The 20,170-nt window shown below is 37.5% G+C and overlaps 1 protein-coding gene across 1 annotated transcript in view; it reads left to right on the plus strand.

Annotated features, from left to right (window-relative positions):
- The window catches only part of Lyst (lysosomal trafficking regulator), a 153,945-nt gene that overhangs the window by 17,436 nt on the left and 116,339 nt on the right, over positions 1-20,170 (plus strand). The window contains exons 3-5 of the mRNA XM_051167838.1: positions 4,356-4,480; positions 6,862-6,947; positions 9,573-9,771. Coding sequence (XP_051023795.1) covers positions 9,580-9,771 — 192 coding nt within the window. The 5' untranslated portion in view covers positions 4,356-4,480; positions 6,862-6,947; positions 9,573-9,579. The remainder of the gene's footprint in view (positions 1-4,355; positions 4,481-6,861; positions 6,948-9,572; positions 9,772-20,170) is intronic.

Genomic DNA, 20,170 nt, shown 5'->3' on the forward strand with positions numbered 1-20,170 from the left:
AAAAAGATACCTGATGTTGGCCTCTGACTTCCACAAGCATGCGCATGTGGAAAAAACAAATTTCACACAAATAATAAATAATTGTCGTTCAGGAGGTCAGGAGGCAGCCCTGGCTGTGACTTGAACAAAACAATTGAGGCTATCATTCTTGAACTGCCCTAGTTCTTGGCTACTATCTGATAAGTTTGCCATATCTGCATCGTCTAGCCCTCTTTCCTTTGGCATCAGACAGTGATGTGATACTTCTTGCTGTCTGCCCCTAGCCTGACTCTTTTACCTGTACTCTTAACCCAATTATCATTTACTTTCTCTGAGTTTTGTCCTTTACTCATTCCTTCTCTTGCTCCTATCTTTGGTAGTTTCCTCTTGTGGACACATTGGTGTGCCAATACATTGGCTGTTTGGAAGGAAAATAAAATAAATAAGCAAGATCTTGATATGGGCTGGTGGGATAGATCAGTAGGAAAATTCTGGTGGCTTTGAGTTCAATCTCCAGAACCCATGTAAAGGTAGATGGAGAGAACCAGTTCTACAAAGTTGTCCTCTGATTTTCATACACATGTCCCACCTTCTGTTATTTATGCATGTGTGTTGTTTTAAAAGAAAATCCTAATGATTCTATTTTACCAATAAAGACTCAGGAGCCAGATGCTGGGTTGAAAACCTACTGGCTCAGAGAGGCAGAGAAAACATCAGGTGATCTTCCTATTCAGCTCACATCCAGATGGAAAAGGCCCAAAAGACTCACTAGCTTAGCTCACAGCCCAGGAGGAAAAGGCCAAAAAACCCAAGGCCAAAGGCTTGCTAGCTCAAAGCTCAAAAGCCCAAAAGGCCAAGGAGCTCAAGAGCTCAAGAGCTAAAACTAAAAACCCCTTTGACTTCTACAAGCTGCCATAAATCCCCCTCAACTCAAAGTCCCTCTTATTCTTTAACCGCTGTCAGCTGGTTTCTTGCTCCGCCTCTTGACCTAGGGTTAACTTTATTAAATCCTATATACAGAAAGCTCTTGGATTAAAGGTGTATGTTAGGGCACAACCACAAGAAACAGGAATTTACAGTTAACAATCTCAGGGACCACAATGGGATCAAATATCCTGCAACGCACATGTACAGTGATTAAACAAAATTTAGAGACCCTGTATAATATCGATTGCTTTTCATAGTGTAAATATTCTTACTATGACTGAACTGCCTGGGAGAAGGGCCAGTCAGAGCCAGTTAGAGATATCTAGCTATACCACCAGCCTGTTTCATCCTTAGAACCTAAAAATATGACTAGGTTGCCAGAAGTTTTAAAACAAAAATGAGAACCAAGTGTTTTAAAAAATATAACAAACATCTTTCTTGACCTGTGGCTTCTCTTTGTAGTATCCCTCTGTATCTTCTTCCCTAGTCTTGTTTTCTCAAGGAAGTGATCTGTACTTACACTATTTCTTGATTCCACCCTGTGCTGGAAACTGGATGGAGTTGGCATGATTGTTTTAAGAAGTTCCAGGATTGAAATGCATAGCATAGTGAATTTAGTTTTAGTAAAGAAGTTCATTCCTGGCCTAATAGACCGAGTTGCAGCTTACCTACCAAGTGTGTTTTTGCTGGCAGCCTTTCTGCACACATGCCTTAGCTCTTCTGCTGTTTGATGTTCAGCAGGTCAGGCATCTATTGAGAGAATTTTCCTGACTCCCCTTCTCTTCCCAATCTAATCTATCATCAAAATTATGCCCTTATAACCTCCTAAATAGAAATATATTAAAATTGTACTCTTCTATTATTGCTTAGGAAAAAGGCCTCATCTTTTACTTGAAATATCACAGCAGTCTCCAAATTAGTTTACATGATGCTAGATTTTTTTCTTGAAGTCTTGCTTCCATTTTGCTACAAGAATGATCTATCTGAATAACATTGACTGTATTACTCATATTTAAAATTAGTCCTGGCTTTCTATCAGGCCTGTTCATCAAAATCTCTTAGGAAGCTTCTTAAATATGTTGATGTTGGGCTGTCTTCAGGTTAGGGGATTAGAGTCTTTGAAGGTGGAAACATGGGAAAGTCTATAGATGATTCTGAGACCCACTAGCCAGTAGATTAAGTTCTTGGTATAATGTCAAAAGTCTCTCCCATTTTGGTTTTCACCTACCACTCCATCCTCATTTTTCCTGTATCTTTTATTACAATTATGATACTAAACTTAGTATAATATCCTCAGTGACTTAACTGGAGCTGCTCTTTTTGTCTGTAATACCTTTCTTTCCCACTTTCTCCCGTTATTTGTCCATCTTATACTCAAAGATACTTTAGATTAAAGATTACTTTTTCCAGGAAGCTTCCTGGACTCAGATTTGGGTCAGGTTCCCTTAGAGCATATGCAGGGTCCTCTATCCTGGCTTTCATTTGTCACTGTATTGTGAGCTTTTTTGAGGTAGGGACTGAGATTTTTTTAGTGTATATGTTTTGAATTCCTTTTTACATGTTTTTAAAGAATACATTTATTTATTTATTTGTATATGTTCTCTATGTGAATCCAAAGGCACATGCATACAAGTCAGAAGACAATTTGCTGGAGTCAGTTCCTTCCTTTCACCTTGTGAATTCTTGGAATCAAACTTAGGGTGTCAGGTGTGGTATAGCAAGCACCTTTGCCTACTGAGCCATTTGTCTGACTCAGTGTTTTGTATTCTTAACTCAGTACCAACTAGATGTTCTGTAGTTAGAAACAGGAAGAACATGGAACCAGGCTGGTGTGTTAAATTAGTTCTTGTCATTGACAAATGAAAGAAATATTTTAAAAGAAAAAATATTTATTTGGGTTTGTGGCTTTTGAGGTTTGAATTGATGGTTATCTGGTCTCATTGCTTTGTTCCTGAGGTAAGGCAAAAAACTGTGATAGTAGGACTGCATTGCACAAAGGCTACTTACTTTGTGGTACCTAGGGAGCAGAAGTAACAGGAAGTGTCAGCGCCAAGATACTCCCTTGAGCATATCCCCAGCAATCACTTTCTCCAGCTAGCTCTACCTTCCACAGTTTTATTACCTCATGATAGTCTGTTGAATCTAGAATCTATGAGTGGTTTAAGCCAGTGACTGGGTCAGAGCCCTCCACATCCAGTTGTCTCTATGTAGAGGCAGGCCTTACTGGTCTCCCAGTCAATCAAATTGACAAAATTAACCACCACAGCTGGGATACAGCAAATTAAGGTGTGGAGTCCAGACACTGGAGATATGACCCAGTGTGTAGAAGTATTTCCACATGAGCCTAGTGACCTGATTTTGATCCCCAGAATCCTTTTTAAGATAGAAAGAGATCTGACTCTGCAAAGTTGTCCTGATCTCTACATGCATGCCTACATATGATTTGAATAAGAGAATGACTACCATAGCCTCCTGTTTAAACACTTGGTTCTTGATTGGTGAAACTGGAAAAAAATTAGGTATGTGATAGAGGAGATGTGCCATGGGGGTGGAGGTGGGGGTGGAAGAGTCAGAGTGGGGAAGTGGGCATTGAAGATATAAAGCTCATACCATTCATACTTAGCACTCTCTTTGCCTCCGGCTTGTGGATCAGATGTAAGTTGTTACTTCTGCCCCAGGGTCATGCCTGCCGGCTGCCATACTACCTGTCACAATGGCCATGGGCTCACCCTCTGAAACTGTAAGCCTCAATAAACTCTTCTGGAAGTTGCCTTGGTCATGGTGTCTCTTCACAGAAATAGAAAACTAAGGCATACTCTCACATACAATGATAATAAAATTAAAAATAAAAATATAAGCTAGGTGGTGGTGGCACACACCTTTTATCCCAGCACTTGGGAGGCAGAGGCAGGCAGATCTCTGTGAGTTCAAAGCCAGCCTAGTCTACAAAGTGAGTCCAGGACAGGAAAGGCTACACAGAGAAATCCCTGTCTCGAAAAAAAAATGTGTGTGTGTGTGTGTGTGTGTGTGTGTGTGTGTGTGTAAGGTTTAAAGAAAATGTAAATAAGGTACCATGGGTATGGGCTCTGGAAACAAAAGTGGTCATATAGCGGTCATAGTGTTCTTATGGAACAACTGGAAATATGTGAAGGGAAAAGTGATAGGAAAATAAATTAGGCAAATGGATTGATTTTAAAAATAGCATGTGCAGAAGGAGGAAAGAAGGATATGAAGCCAAATAATATACATACACAAGACAGAAAAGAGAAGTACATTCTAGTAGAATAAAGAGCTGAGATTTGAAACAGGTCAATCTTGCCTTTTTCACTTTGTGAAAAAGAGAATGAAAATTACAAATAAATAAGTTGTTAACAAACTGACCTTGTAATTGGATTCAAAGAATAAACAAAAGTTCTCAGTGTCTATTCTTTGTTTTCTCTGACCTATAGGCAGCCTAATGAAGATGAAAGTGAGAATCATAATAAGAGAGAAGTGAAGCCCCAGGCGAGGGAGGAGACCCAGAACCTCTGGCTAGTCTAAATGAACTCACACCACAGGGACAGATCCCAAGCAGGTTTGTTAATGTTTTTGCCAAACTGGTAATCTTTGAGGGATTGTAATGCACATGAAAACGTGTAAGAAGCTGTGCAAGTGCAATGTTCCAAATTTAAAAGAAGGTAGATTCCATAGATTTTAGTGAACTTGACATTACCTACAAAATTCTAGAGATGACCTTCAAATATTGGTAGCTATTTACACATGGGAAAGGTGAGCAGTAGTTTGCATGGGTTCATTAAGAATTCATTCCAGATAATGCCGCTTACCCTGCCACTTTGATGGCAGGCAAAGGTGCAGCTGTAATGTATCTCATTTCTGTGAGGAATTAGCTGAGCTGCTGTTGCACTGTTCACTGGTGCTGTGGGCTGCACCTACTGTCTAGTTCACACAAACCTCCATGTAGTCTTGCATGGCTCCTTGTTCCATTCCCTGCCAGTTTCATCTTCCAGAGCTTGTAATAATGATGATCAAGACTGTTTGCCAAGATGCTCAAGGCAGTTCTTGGGATTTCAAGTATTTTGAAACAGTTAAAAATCACTTTTTTACATTAAAAAAATTGTTATTAATAATAACCTTCTTATAGCTAGTAAAGAAACATTTCCCCATGTCTTCTTGGTAAAAACTATAGAGAACAGACAGCTAAACAGAAATATCTTATTGTTCTCAGAAGCAGAAAGCTTCCATTATCATTCTGGACGGAGCCTTCATTGTATTTTACACAGAAGATTTTAATTGCATTTAAAAAATTCTAATGAAACAAGGAACTTAAGAATGTAAATTTTGGTGGGAGTTTATCATTGGTTCTGGGGTTTTGAGTTCTCATATGTCTTCAAATACCATTCACCTTGATGGGAGTGTAATAAATTGGCTGTAGGGACACAGAGTTATGTGTGAGTGATATTCCACCACTCCTCAGATTCCCATGTTTAGAAGACTGATACTTGTCTCATTCTCCTTTGTGCCTAATTTATTTTACGTGGAGGTAGGAGTTGAAAATGGTAGAGTGAAGTGTTGTGATTATGTTTACAGCTCTATATTCCAGGATTTCCTTCCTCAAGACATAGTTCTTGGAGCTAGGCTTTTATTTTTTAACTTAATTTAATATTTTTTATTAATTAAGAATTTCATGCGGAGCTGGAGAGATAGCTCAGTGATTAAGAGCACTATCTGCTCTTCTGGGAGGTTCTGAGTTCAATTCCTAGCAACCACATGGTGGCTCACAACCATTTATATTGGGATCTGATGCCCTCTTCTGGCATGCAGGCATAAATGCAGATAGAGCATTCAGATGGGCAAGGTGATGCAAGCCTGTAATCCTAGCACCTAAGGAGGCAGAGGCAGGTGGATCTTCATGAGTTTGCGGCCAGCCTGGTCTATAAAGTGAGTCCAGGACAGCCAAGGCTACACAGAGAAACCCTGTCTTGAAATGCCCACCCCCTGCAAATTATGCATGCTATATTGCTTTGATCAGGTCTACATACCATTCTCTCTCTTCCAACTGCTTCTTATCCCCACCACTGTTTTTCCTTCTCAGTTTCGTATGTTCTACTTCTCTCTCTTTTAAAAAAAAAAAAAAAAGAACCCACAGAGTCCACTTAGTGTTGCAGTATGCACAGATATCGGGCCATCTACTGGAGCATGGGAAGCCTCTCAGGTACCTCATCCTGAAGGACAGTGACTCTGCCTCTTAGCAGTCATCAGTTGCCAGTAACTCCTCAGGGGTAGAACTTCCTTACCACCTCCTCCCTTCATTCTGGGATTTTGTTTGGCTTGATCTTGTACAGGTCATAGACACTGTCAGTTTTACTCTGCAGCTCCCTGCTGAAATTTGGAAACATTGTTTAGGTATAGTTATCTCCTGCTTCTGGTTCTTATAATCTTTCTATTTCCTCTTCCTCCACCCTTGAGTCTTGAAAGGAGGGGGTGTGATATAGATGTGCCACTTAGCAGTCCACAGCCTTACTCTCTGCATATTGATCAGTTATGGGTCTTTGTGTTAAAGTGAGAGATGTACTAGTCTATTGTGTTCAATAATAAGGCTTTAAGAGTTGGTCCTATCTGTGTGAGATATGGAGCGTTGCCCATTCTCAGCTTGGGGATGGGGCTGTGGCTGCCCACGGGGTACCACTGCTAGTATAAGTTGTGGGGGTCTGCCCTGTTCTGAGTGGCAGGACAATAGGGTCAGCAAGTAGGTGAGCGGAGCTACCTATGCAGTGGTTCTAATAGGTTCTCAGCTGGCTAGGACTTTTTTCTTTTAAGTTGGTTTTGAGATTACAAATAATTTGTTGCCTGCTACATATGTCACATACAAAAACTGTCCACTGATTTTTTTGTCAGAACTTTATTAACATTATTTGCTATTATTGCCACTCATGTATTTCTACTTTTTTCTTATAGGTGAAGCCTTATCTGGACACAGTTTTATCTAGTTCATGAACCAAAATTATATACACACTGAATGTTACAGAAGTATTGAAAGACTGGTGAGTAACATAATAAATATTAACAGTTAGAAGGCTTGGTTCAAGGTAAAAACTGAAGCTATATAGTTATAGTAAACAATTAGATTCTCCCCAAGGAAGGTGTGTGTATGGATTGTGGTTTAGTATAGCACATACAGTTAGATGGCTTAAAGCAGTGGTTCTCACCTGTGGGTCATGATCCCTTTGGGGGTTATTAGGGGTTGGATATCAGTTATCCTGCATATCAGATGTTTGTACTGTGATTCATAGCAGTAGCAAAATTACAATTGTGAAGTAGCAACAAAAATAGTTTCATGGTTGGGGGTCACCACAGCATGAGGGTCACAGCATTAGGAAGGTTGAAAAACCTCTGTTTAAAGGAATGAAAATAATGTTAAAAGGAAAAGTGGTTATAAATTCCTATGGCATACTTTCTATATAAGCATTTTATGTAGTTTTTATAGCTATAAACCTGCATAAACTGTAAAAACATATATGGTAATGATAAGTACCAGCTAGTGTGGGTGTAGTTTTCTTGTGCTGTAAGTCTTGGTTTCTTTACACACACACATATGCACATTCACAAACTCATCTGAACATTATGAATGCTAACACTTACTAATTCTGAGTGTTGGCTATAAAAATATTTGTGGGCAGTGTGTGTGTATTTTTGTATATGTGCTCACATTGTGTATTCTGTACACTTTTTTGAGTGTGAAATATTAGAAAAATTTAAGGAAATATATGCCTGTCTTTTCAGTTGTTATTTAGAATGGCTATTAAATATTCAAGTATATTCAACATTTATTCCAGGAAGTTATAAACACTTAATGTACAAAATAGGAATAGAAATGCCCTCCTAGTGTTGTGTTCTGTTTGTGCTGATGTAATTAGGATGGAACTGTTGTATGAATATTGCATAGAACTTTGGCACTTTATAAATAGTGGTAATTTGTTGCCCAGCATAGTAATTGTAATCAGTGATGATATATTATATTCTTTAAAAAATATAAAATAGTGGGCCTTAGTATTCTTGTTGTAGCATAACTATAAATTAATAAATTTGTTAATTAACTTGATTTAATGATTCCACAGTGTGTATTCAGACATATGTGTATTTAAAACATTGTGTCGCATACAATAAAATTTTGTTGGGATAAACATTGAGATGTAACAAGAATAAATTAATAAAAAAATAAATAAATAAATTTAAAAAAAAAAGAAAGAAAAAAAATTCTAATTCAAAATGCCCTTCAGTCATCATCGATGTATAAAGTGTGAGTTATGCACATAAAAAAAAATTTTGTTAGTTTAAAAAATAAAATAGTAGCTGGGCAGTGGTGACGCACGTCTTTAATCCCAGCACTTGGGAGATAGAGGCAGGTGGATCTCCGTGAGTTTGAGGCCAGCCTGGCCTACTGACTGATTCCAGGACAGCTAGAGCTGGTACACAGAGGAACCCTATCTCGAAAAACCAAATAAATAAATGAATAAGTAAGAGAGCTCATGTGTAACTTTTTAAAAAGGATATTTATGAGTGCTTTTCTTATATTATGTATTTGCATCATGTATGTGCCTGATGCTTGCAAAGGCCAGAAGAAGGTGTCAGATCCCCTGGTACTGCAGTTACAGAGGGTTGTCAGCTGCCATGGGGGTTCTAGGAACTAAATCTGAGTCCTCTGCAAGAGCAGCAAGTGCTGTTAAATGCTGAGCCCTTTCTCTAGCCCTCCAAATTACTTCTGGCCGTAAGATGAAACTAGTCTAAAGTTCTCTGACTATTATGTTGTTTGTGATTGTTTTCTGAGTGTTTGTATGTTTTCGCTCTATATTCGTTCCTAATATGTTTTAGCTTGCTATTTTCCTTAATCTTAAAAAGCCACATTGCCTTTGATTTGTCTTAAAGTGACATAAACTCAGCAGCTAAATTTATTCAATTCTCATTTACCTGACAGTAATCAGCACTTCCTGCATTAACTAAAAGTTGGGGTTTTAGGAAGGTAGTTCAGTGACTGGGCTACATCTAGAGAAAACCTACATTATATTCTATTATTTATCCTATAATTAAGGTTTATTTATTTTCATTTTGTGTGCATCAGTGTCTTGTCTTCATGTATGTATGGGCATCACATGCATGCTAAGTGCCCATGGAGGCCAGAAGGAGGCCTAGGATCCCCTGGAACTGCGTTGTGTGCTGCCATGTGGGTGCTGGGAACTGACTCCAGGCCCTCTGCAGGAGCAGCAAGGATTCTTAACCACTGAGCCATTTCTGCAACCTCCAGTTTATTTATTTAAAACATCTATTTATCTGTTTTAAACATCTAAAGCAAGAACAATTTCCTTAAATGGTGTTTTATTTTATTCTATGTAAGAGAGAAAGTCAGACTCTCCCTTAATTGCCACTGCTCAACTAGCATCTTCTCCCAGGTGGCGTCATTTATGCCTGCCTACCTGTGTTCAGGTGTTTCAAGCCTGGGACCAGTATTGCCATATATGGATTACCTAGTAAGGTCAGATCTATGCCTGAGAGGAATAGAGTGCTAGAAACTAATATCTACTAGTTTTAAGTCAGTTTACAAAAATCACATATATTTAAAGGTAAATTTATATTTATCTTTAAAAAATTTTCATATTCTGTTCATTTTATAGCTCTGTCATGAGCACCGACAGTAACTCATTGGCACGTGAATTTCTGATTGATGTCAACCAGCTTTGCAATGCAGTCGCCCAGAGGTCGGAAGCCAGGGAAGAAGAAGAAGAGGAGACACACATGGCAACCCTTGGACAGTACCTTGTCCATGGGCGAGGATTTCTGTTGCTTACCAAGCTAAATTCTATCATCGATCAGGTAATATGGTCATATCAAGCTATTGTTCTTCAGTATGTTACTGTTGGTCATTGATTAATGATGTGCGGGTTTCATACTTCCTGAGAATCTCTTTGAGTTTAATTCCTATCTTTCATATATTACTCCAACAAAAATAGCCTCATTTGTGAAAATATTATATATTTGGATTATTTTCGAACTGTCTGAAACATTTTAGAATTACAAGTGGTCTTGTTTCTAAAGAGGTTTGTATATAGGCGTTTTGCAGTTGGTTTGAACACATTAGTAATAAACTCCAAGTCACCAATAATATATTGTTATTATATAAGGAAAGGAATAGAAGCACTTCCCCTTGGTGTCATTTAATCAAAATCAAGGCCAGATTTGAACTCTCTACTCCATGCTCCCTGTGTCTTCCATCCTCTCTGTCTCTTTCGTGAGTCTGACTCTATTTGACTGTTTAAAATCTGTCCTGTGAATTTGTCCTTGTGCCTGTGTATAATTCATTGTGTGTGCTTACCCCTAACAAAGCTTTTGTTCTGTTTTTATTGAACAGCACAGAAGGCATCACATGGGGAAGGAATGAGGGATACTTTACAGAAATCTTTTTGTTTGTTTGTTGTTTTTCAAGACAGGGTTTCTCTGTAGCCTTAGCTGTCCTGGACTTGCTTTGTAGACCAGGCTGGCCTCGAACTCACAGAGATCTGCCTGCCTCTGCCTCCTGAGTGCTGGGATTACAGGCCGGGTTTTACAAGACTTTAAGTATAGAGTCCAACTGACCCCAACTGACTAAGATAACAAACAGTACTACAATCATTATTGTTTATCAGTCCATACCCAAATGTTATGTTCAACATTTATGGTGGCTATTCATTTTTATAAGATTTCTTTCAGTCTGGGTGTGGTGGCACACACCCTTAATCCTAGCACTCTAGAGGCAGTGAGTATCTGAGTTCAAGGCCAGCCTGGTCTACAGCCAGAGCTGTTATACCTTGTCTCAAAAAGAAGGAAGAGGAGGAAAAGGAGAAAGAGGAGGAGGAAGAGAAGATGTAAAGATTATTTTCAACCTCTATGTTTACTGCTCTCAGCATATGATTATCAGAGCATGTATGTATTGTTTTGGATCAAAGGCATGGAAGAATGCAAAATTTAAGATTACAGCTATGTATTAACTTAGGTTATTTTTACTTTTTACATATACATTTGTATTATTACACATATATACAATAGATTACCTATAGCAAAAAGAACATTGACATAATCAGGAATTATATAAATGTTACATTCTTAGTATTTTGGCTATTTGTATTTGACAGCCTTGAAGAAAGTGTCTTTCCTATCTTGGTGTGTCTAAATTTCTGAATGTAAATCAATCTCCATCACATCTTGTCATTATCAACTTAAAACACCTATCTAGACCTAAAAACATCTTAACCCCTTAATAACTAAGCTTTATTGTAAAACTAAGCTACCTGGTCTTCAGCTCCCTCAGAGACTTGAGAAGGAATAAACTTGATTACCTGAGTATGCTGGGATTGCAGGTTAGTAGCTTTCCAAAGGAGAAGATGACAGAGACAGTTTGTTACCTAAATAGTCACCCAAAACTCTCTATAATGTTGATAGCTTAGGTTATAAAAGTTGATTACATGGGAAATCCAAGGCAAATAAAGCTGATTGTTAAAATCATTCTCTTAAAGGCAGAAAACAAACAGCCTGAATATACAGTATGTGTTAATTAGGGTTTTATTGCTGTGAAGAGACCATGACCAAGGCAACTCTTATAAAGAAAACATTCAATTGGGGCTGGCTTACAGTTTCAGAGGTTTAGTTCCATTATCATCATGGTGGTAAGCGTGGCAGCATGCAGGCAGACATGGTGCTCGAGAAGGAGCTGAGAGTTCTACATGTTGATTTGCAAGCAACAGGAGATTGGGTGCTACACTGGGTGTAATTTGAGTTTAGGAGACCTCAAACCCGCCCCCACAGTGACACACTTATTCCAACAAGGCCACACCCACTCCAAAAAGGCTGTACCTCCTAATTGTGACACTTCCTGTGGGCCAAGCATTTAAACACATGAGTCCATGGGGGCCATACCTGTTCAAACCAGCGCACAATAAAATAGCAGTTTTAAGTCTTTTTTGTTGCTTTTGAGACAGGGCTGTCTGGGAACTCAATGTATAGACCAGGCTGGTCTGAACCCACAGAGATTTGCCTGCATCTGCCTCCCAAGTGCTATGTCCTGGCCCAGATTTAGTCTTAGGTGACCACAAGGTATATTAACTCTGGCTGTGAGGTTCAGCAAAAATTCTAGTCTTGTAAAGTGTAAGAAATATTTTCTTAATGAAACATTGCCATAACTTTTGACTTTAATAGCAGGAGATTGCCATGTTTATTCATAGAAACACAGGATTTTAATTCAGGAAAGGAGTTTATGCTTTCAATAAAGATCAGAATGCAGTTTTAAAAGTTTAATGTGAATTAGATTTAGGGAGCATGCACATTCTTGAGTGAAATGATCTTTTAGCTTTATACATCTAAGACTTTTATGCTGTATATTTTTTTCATTTTATTTTTTTCTTCATTGAATTCTTTTCCTTCTCTCCCCACCCCCATGCTATTTGAAAGGTTTTGCTATGTAATCCTCACTGCGTTAGAACTTAATATAGAGCCCAGGCCAGCCTAGAACTCTTGATCTTCCTGCCTCAGTTTCCTAGATACTAGGGGTATAGGTATGTGATCCAGCTTCTCTTTTTAAAGATACTTACTATATAAATAGCACCAGAAATATACTGTACTCACCAATAACTCTAATAAAGTATATACAATACTTCTGCATAGAATTCTAGAAAACATTTTATAAGAAATTAAAGGAGATTTAATTAAGTAGAAAATTATTTAATTTTCATGTGTTCAAAGAATCAGTGTTATAAAGGAACATGTTTTCTCTAAACTGACCTGTGCTTTCCAATATAGTCCTAACCAAAATCTCTAGCTTTTCAACTATCACTGTTATGGAGACAGAGTTCACATATTACAGTCTTTGTCCATTCCATATGCAAAGTTCAGTTGTATTAGGACACTCAGAATATGTGCCCCATCACCACAGCCGATTTAAGAACACCCTCATCATCTCAAAAGGAACTGTAGTCTAGCCAGCCTCCTCCACTCTCCTAGCCCAAGCTACCACTAATCTGCTTTTTGAGGCTGTACATTTTACTTTCTCTTATAATCCATGAAATATCCTTTAATGTATTATTAAAATGCCTAAAATCATCCAAGACCTAATAACAACATTAGTTTTTCTGGTAATGTTTTGTCAGGATTAGGATTAGACATTTTAAATGGCTTTGAAATGGTAACTAATAGATTGTTTGTTTAAATTATTTTATTTTATGTGTATGGATGTTTGCCTACATGCACGTCTGTGTGTCGTATATGTGCCTGGTGCTCACAGAAGCTAGAAGATGTCAGATCGTCTGACACTGTAGTGACAGATGGCTGTGAGCAGTCATGTGGGTGATGGGAATTAAACCCAGGTTCTCTGCAAGAGGCTACTCTACCTGGCTGCCTTTTCATTTTTAAAGTGTTTTCTTGTTGTTTCTAAGTGCCAGGGCCTTTTGAATATTAAGCAAGCACTAAATCACTGAAGTAAACCTCCTGCCCTAAAAATGTCTTCAGAAAAATAGAGTTCTCTTTTATGGTCATAGCTTCTATTCTAAAAATTAAAGTTCTTAGATATTCTTCTACTTTTAAAGCTTTTCGTTCATGTATTTATTTAATTTTATTGCAGTGCTGGGGATCAAAGCCAGCATCTCGTGAGTACAAGATAAGCACTCTACAAGAGAGGAATAGTCTCAGTCTTCCTAACTGTTTAGGGCCTAGGTCTTCCTAACCTGGTGGGTCTAGGCCCTTGCCACTAAGCCTACTGACCTGAATTCAGTCCTTACAACACACATGATGGTGAAGGAAACTGGCTCTACAAGTTTCCCTCTGACCTCCACACATGCATAAGCATCATCTCTCAAATAACAAACAAAGTAAATCCAGAAATCAGGTCATGTAAGTTCTCCGATTTTATTCTAGTTCATTAGCAATACCCATTTTTGTGTCTTTTGGATTTCCATACAGATTTTATTCAGTTTGTCATTTCTGTAAAAATACTCAATGTGCTTTCACTTGGAATGATGCTGAATCAGCAAATCAATTTGGAAAGAATTGGCACTATTGATTTCTTGCAGTCCATGTAAATGATGTAAATCTGTTAATTTGGGTCTTTTCTGATTTCTCTGCAGTGGTATGTTTTCAGTATAAAGATCATGTACATTTTTATTAAATTGATTTAAATATTTTATTCTCTTTTGATGTTATTGCAAATGTTATTTTAAAATTTAATTTTCTTATATGTTGTGTATAGAAATAGAGCTGCTTTTCTTGTGTATTGATGTCATGTCCTGTGTCTTTGTTAAATTCACTTATTAGGTCTCAGACTTTTTCTGTGGACTTATGTAGCCTTGGTCTAACCCAAGGGGAAGTACACATCTTCCTATTGAATGTGGTTTGAGCTCAGTGCTTCTTAGTTGCCTCTGATCAGAATGAAGGTGTTTTCTCAGTTCCCAGTTCACTGAGAGTTTATAGCTTTAATGGATGATAAGTTGTGGCATATGTCTTTTCTGCATCTGTTGAGACTATCATTATCTTTCCTTTTTAATTCTTTAGTGTGGGTAAAGTACACAGATTTTTTCTGTATAGTACCGGATTTTTAAAAAACTTACATATACATTTATATTATTACACATATATACAATAAATTACATACAGCAAGAAGGACCATGAGACAATTAGGAATTACATAAATGTTACATTCATAGTATTTTGCCTATTTGTATTTGGCAACTTTGGAGAAAACATGTTTCCTATTTTGGTGGGTCTACAGCTCTGAGTGTAAATCAGTATCTATCATATCTTATTGCTATCAATCTAAAAACTTCTATTTAGACCTAAAAACATCTTAACTCCTAACCAACTAAGATTAATTGTAAAACCAAACTATCTGGTCTTCAACCCCATCAGAGACTTGAGAAGGAATAAAATTAATTATCTGAGTAAACAGGAAGTGCAAGATAGCAGCTTCCAACATGAGAAAATGACAGTTTGCTGCCTAGTCAGTCACCCAAAACTCTCTATAACGCTGGAGCATTGTCTTTAGCCTCCTGGCCCATTATATCTGGCAGACATATTTGTGAAGCAGGAACTATTGAGGACTTGCTTACCCTGTCTTAGCAGAGTTTGGCTGGCGACTCTGCCTGAGTCCAAGGTTGCCCACTTTTAGGCGGATTTCTGTCTGTAACAGAAATGAGAGCATTTTGCTCAGTGGCTTGTTTGCCACATTTGAAGCCATCTCCATAAGGAGGTTTTACGATGCTCATCATCTTCTCTGAGGTAGGCTGGGTGTTTCCAGGAGTTGATCTATTTGTCAAAGGATCCTTAAAATTATAAAAACATCTTTAAATGCCATATTCTATAGTTCTCTGAGGTTTTTGAAGATCTTATCTAACTATTTTACCTTATCTATCTATCGAATCCTATCTATTTGTTAAACCTAGGTGTATATTTTTGTGATGAAAATAGACTAGTCATTGACATGGCCGTGATTTGATCAACTAACAATTAACTTGTATTACTTAGTTATCCCAAACAGCCTGCAATAGCACCTTCAAAGTATTGGAAGTAAACCTTATAATTGAGTTGTATGGGTGCACACCTCCTACTAGAGTAGCAATATGTTTAATATGTGTGAAGAATAATCGTCAATTTAAATTCTATACCAATTTATCAAAATTGAACTTATTTTGCATCAATATACAAAATTATATACCAATGAATTAAAAATAACCTTCTTGTGAGTAACAGTTAAGGCCTTAAGTTGAGGAATAGGTTCAATAACCTACTTTTTATCCTGTCATCTCTATATATTTCTATATTCCCCCTTCTTTCTTTTCAACCCCTATCTCCATACCTAAGAAAGAAAGATAAAGGAAAAGAGAGACATCCCTGAGTCCAACCTCATCTTCTCTCCAAATAAGATCAATAATAACTTATAACCAACTCCCAATGAAAATAAACATCTGTAGCCCAAGAGAGCAACCAAAAATGTACCCAACTTCCCTTAGGGGAAATGGGGCATTATTCTCTTTTTAAGGCTTCTTCTGGTTGATTTGGGATGAACAATTCTTTTGTAGGGGCCCAAATATAATTGGGGAAAATGGTTTAACAAGTCAGGAATAGCATTTGTGGTCCAGTTTCTAAATGTTGAGAAATTCCAGGCTTGATAGAAGTCCTGTGTGGGACAGTCTGAAACGCCGGACCAATTGGGATCAGAAGCTTTCCTCGAAGCTGTCCCGGGAACTGTCCTGTTCTGATGAGGAATAGCAACCAAAGCACTTGGAGCTGGAACATGAAGGTTGCAGGATGTCAGTGTCCAGCATGCTGAGAGGAATGAATCCTGTCAGGTCTGATCCAGCATCAGTGTCCTGTTCTTTTGTTCTGAAAACATATAATTTCTCACAAGCGTTATACAGCCCTAACGTGATAAAAGCATCAGGAGTGCAGAGTGCACAGAACAGTTAAGGCTGGTTCTTTGCTCTTTGTATGCATAGAAGAAAGATATCTATAATCTTTATTTATACCATATGAAGAATGGCATCTAAAAATAAGTCACAGGGATTCTGTAGCCAACAAGAGGCATTGTCTATGCATAGACATTCATGTCTCAGCCAGTCTCAGAGCTATTCCCATGTAGTGGGATTAACAATATAAATTACCTGCTTGTTCTGCAGTTTGAATTCATGTAAGTATAGGCTGATTTGAGTTAGGAGTCTCTCTTTCATCTAGGTCTGTTTCATTTTGACTGTCTTTTAAATGTATATTTTATTTATTATAACCTACTCACACTACATCCTGACTGCCATCCCCTCCCTCCCTCCTCCGCCCGTTCCCCTGCCTCAGACCTCCAACAGTGGCACAGATGGTTTTTAAATGTTGCACTAAGTTTAGATTTCTATGAGTTTTATTCATTAATAATTTATTATACATAATCATGTTAATCTATTAAATAAGTTATTCATTTTAAATGGCATAAGATCTTTTAAATGGTTAATCTGACAGATTTTAAGTTTATCTTCATATTCACATACATGCATATATACATACATACATACATACATACATACATACATACAAGATAGGGCCTGATTTGGTTTGTGTATTTCTACCCATTCTGAGGGCCTGAAATGTTTTTATTCTCTTTGGGTGGTTCATTAATTCCTGGTCTCCAGGACTCTTGACTTCATGCAATAAGGACAGATTGCTTTTAAAATTTTTTTTTATTTAAAGTGAGGTTGGGAGACAAAGATGATAACTTCTTATTTTTCTTCATCATCTTCCTCCTCATCCTCTTTTTGCTATCCTTCACACTTTTAGGTGAATCTAGTAGTATTTCCATCTTCTTAAAAAAAGTTTTCATGCAAGTATATAATGTATGTTGAACATATTACTCCGATTTTCTCTACCCTCCTCTTTTTCCTCCCACAGTGTTTCTCTATTGTACTGTTTTCTTTGAAATGTAGGTTTCTTATGAATCTTTGTGGGATTACCTCTGTATCACTAAAAATATCTGTAACTATTTTTGAGACAAAACTTTTCTGTGCTGTGAATATATGACGCCCATGTAGGAAAGCTCCTAAAAGATTTTTAGGAGTGCTTTTGTCTAGATGATAGCACTTGATGTTATCTAAAGTCTCCTTGAAGCTTTAACAGAGAGTGTTGTGGACATTTCATAACCATTCTTTGCTCAGGGAGAGTGGAGGAGAGAGAATAGGGGCTTTCTGGGGACAGTTGCCACTGGAAGGTCGAATCTCTCTGTCATTGAACTGTCTTGTAATGACTAAGAATAGTTTATGAATTTTTTTAGAGAGTTATTAAAAGAAAAAGAAAAATAGGTGACAGAGGCCTTATATAATATAGAAAGCCTGAAATATTTACTCTCTGATCCCTTACAAAATGAGTTCTTAGTTCCTGGTGGGTTCAAGAAGTAGCAATGTAATGTCAAGCATTAGTGAAAAACTGGTGCATAATTACTCTGAGATGTTAAATGTTAAACAAGGCTGTATTGTAGCTCAGAGGTGGAGCACAGGGTTAGCATGTACAACACCTTTGGTATTTGTAAAACTACTCAACTCCCAAACCTCTTTACAAAAGTTCTAAGAACAAATTGAGAATAAAAGTTTGTGTGTGTGTGTGTGTGTGTGTGTGTAAACATCAGTGGAGACCTTGTCCCAGAATGTTTGACATATGAAGGAACATGGACTATAGCTAGAAAGTAATGCAAAGTTACTGAAGTTATTCGATGGTATCACAAATGAATGTCTTGGCATACTAATTAAATTTAACTTCCCAAAGGCTGAAATGTTAACAGCAGATTAACGCATTGCTATTCTTCACTTCTTCTCTAGGAATTTTATTCTAGTATGTGTGTATTGTACACATATTAAAAAGTTTCTTCATTAGAATTATCTACTTCATTAGAATTATCATATATATATATATTTCACGAGTAGAAAAACCAGTAATATTTTTAGTAAGATTTATATAGGACCAATACAAGCAGAACTCTTCATTGCTATTTCTACTTGATACCTTGTTTTCTTTTTTTCTTTTGAGACAGGGTTTCTTCATGTAGTCCTAGTTGTCTTGGAACTTGCTATATAGACCAGTCTGGCCTTGAATTCAGAGATTCTCCTTCTGCCCCCCAAGTGTTGGTATTAAAGACATGTGTCACCATGTCTGGCATTACCTTGTTTTAAAGACATGGAAAAGTTAAGTGGAATTTTAAAGTATAATGACAGTTTTGAGCATAATGGTACACATCTACAATCGAGCATATGGCGCACAAATATAGGAGGATCACTGTGAGTTCAGGGCCATCTTCTGCTATATGGTAAGTTTGAAACCAGTCTGGGTTGTAGAGTAAAGCCCTATCTAAAACAAACAAGCAAACAAAACATACTGACAGATAAATGGAGACATAAAAATACTGTTTTTCAAAGTGATAGCTACAGAAATGAAAACAAACATTAGGAAATCTTTTTAGCAAAGCAAAAAAATAGTACGTATTTGTTATGTGTTTCCTTTAGCTCTGTAACAATACAGTTATGGAATAAAAGAGTAGATAATTCTAATGAAGAAACTTTTTAATATATGTACAATACACACATACTAGAATAAAATTCCTAGAGAAGAAGTGAAGAATAGCAATGCGTTAATCTGCTGTTAACATTTCAGCCTTTGGGAAGTTAAATTTAATTAGTATGCCAAGACATTCATTTGTGATACCATCGAATAACTTCAGTAACTTTGCATTACTTTCTAGCTATAGTCCATGTTCCTTCATATGTCAAACATTCTGGGACAAGGTCTCCACTGATGTCTTACCTTTGAGCATCCCAGATGTGTGTCTGGCTTGTGATCGCAGCCTTTCCCTTACTCACTTACCCTTCCTCTTTCTCCTGTCACTGCTGCTCCTGGATGCCTAGCACAAAAAGAGCTGTACCTGGTACTTGGCAAGTAATTGTAACATGTTTCTTGAACAGAATTGAGAAAGTGACACTTCAGTGAGAGTGATTTCATTATTCATTGTTGCTAGGGGAAAGATTTAAGGGCATGATCTAAGTATAAGCATTAAGTAAAGGAAGGTATATTATAAGCTTAACTTTATAGGTTAGGTTATAAGAAAGCCAGGGAATGGCTCTGGGCATGGCCTGTGTGGGTATGGCATGTGTGAATCTGGCATAAGGGAACAACCATTATTTCTGGATACTGTAGCTACTATGCATACTTAGGATTGGGGAGATAGAACTAGGGCTTCATTGAAGTAACTATAAGCCTCTTTCCCAGAGTGCCAATAAATAAGAGAAAAATATTTATGGATTTCAAAGCATAGAATTACACGTGAGGTTTCTCTGAAGACTAGAAAGGACTTAAAAAAAAAAGAGGAATATATGGTACTTTTTAAAAGTAATAGAATCAGGGCCATGACATGGTTCAGTGGGTAAAAATGATTGCTACAGAAGCCTGGTGTGTTAGGTTTGATTCCCAGAACTCATGTAAATGTGGAAGGATAGAAAGTTGTTCTCTGACACACACACACACACACACACACACACACACACACACACACATACATACATACATACATACTGTGGCATGTGCACACACAAAACACCAACCACATTACTATTATCATGGAGAGTTACCTCAAAAATGAGTTGTGTTAGATATACAGTAATTGAGTGTGAAATGAAGAATTGTTGCATTAGCTGCCAACATATCCCTCCTATCCACCTAGTACTGCTCTAGCATA

This window comes from Acomys russatus, chromosome 3 (genome assembly GCF_903995435.1).
Source record: "Acomys russatus chromosome 3, mAcoRus1.1, whole genome shotgun sequence".
NCBI lineage: Eukaryota > Metazoa > Chordata > Mammalia > Rodentia > Muridae > Acomys > Acomys russatus.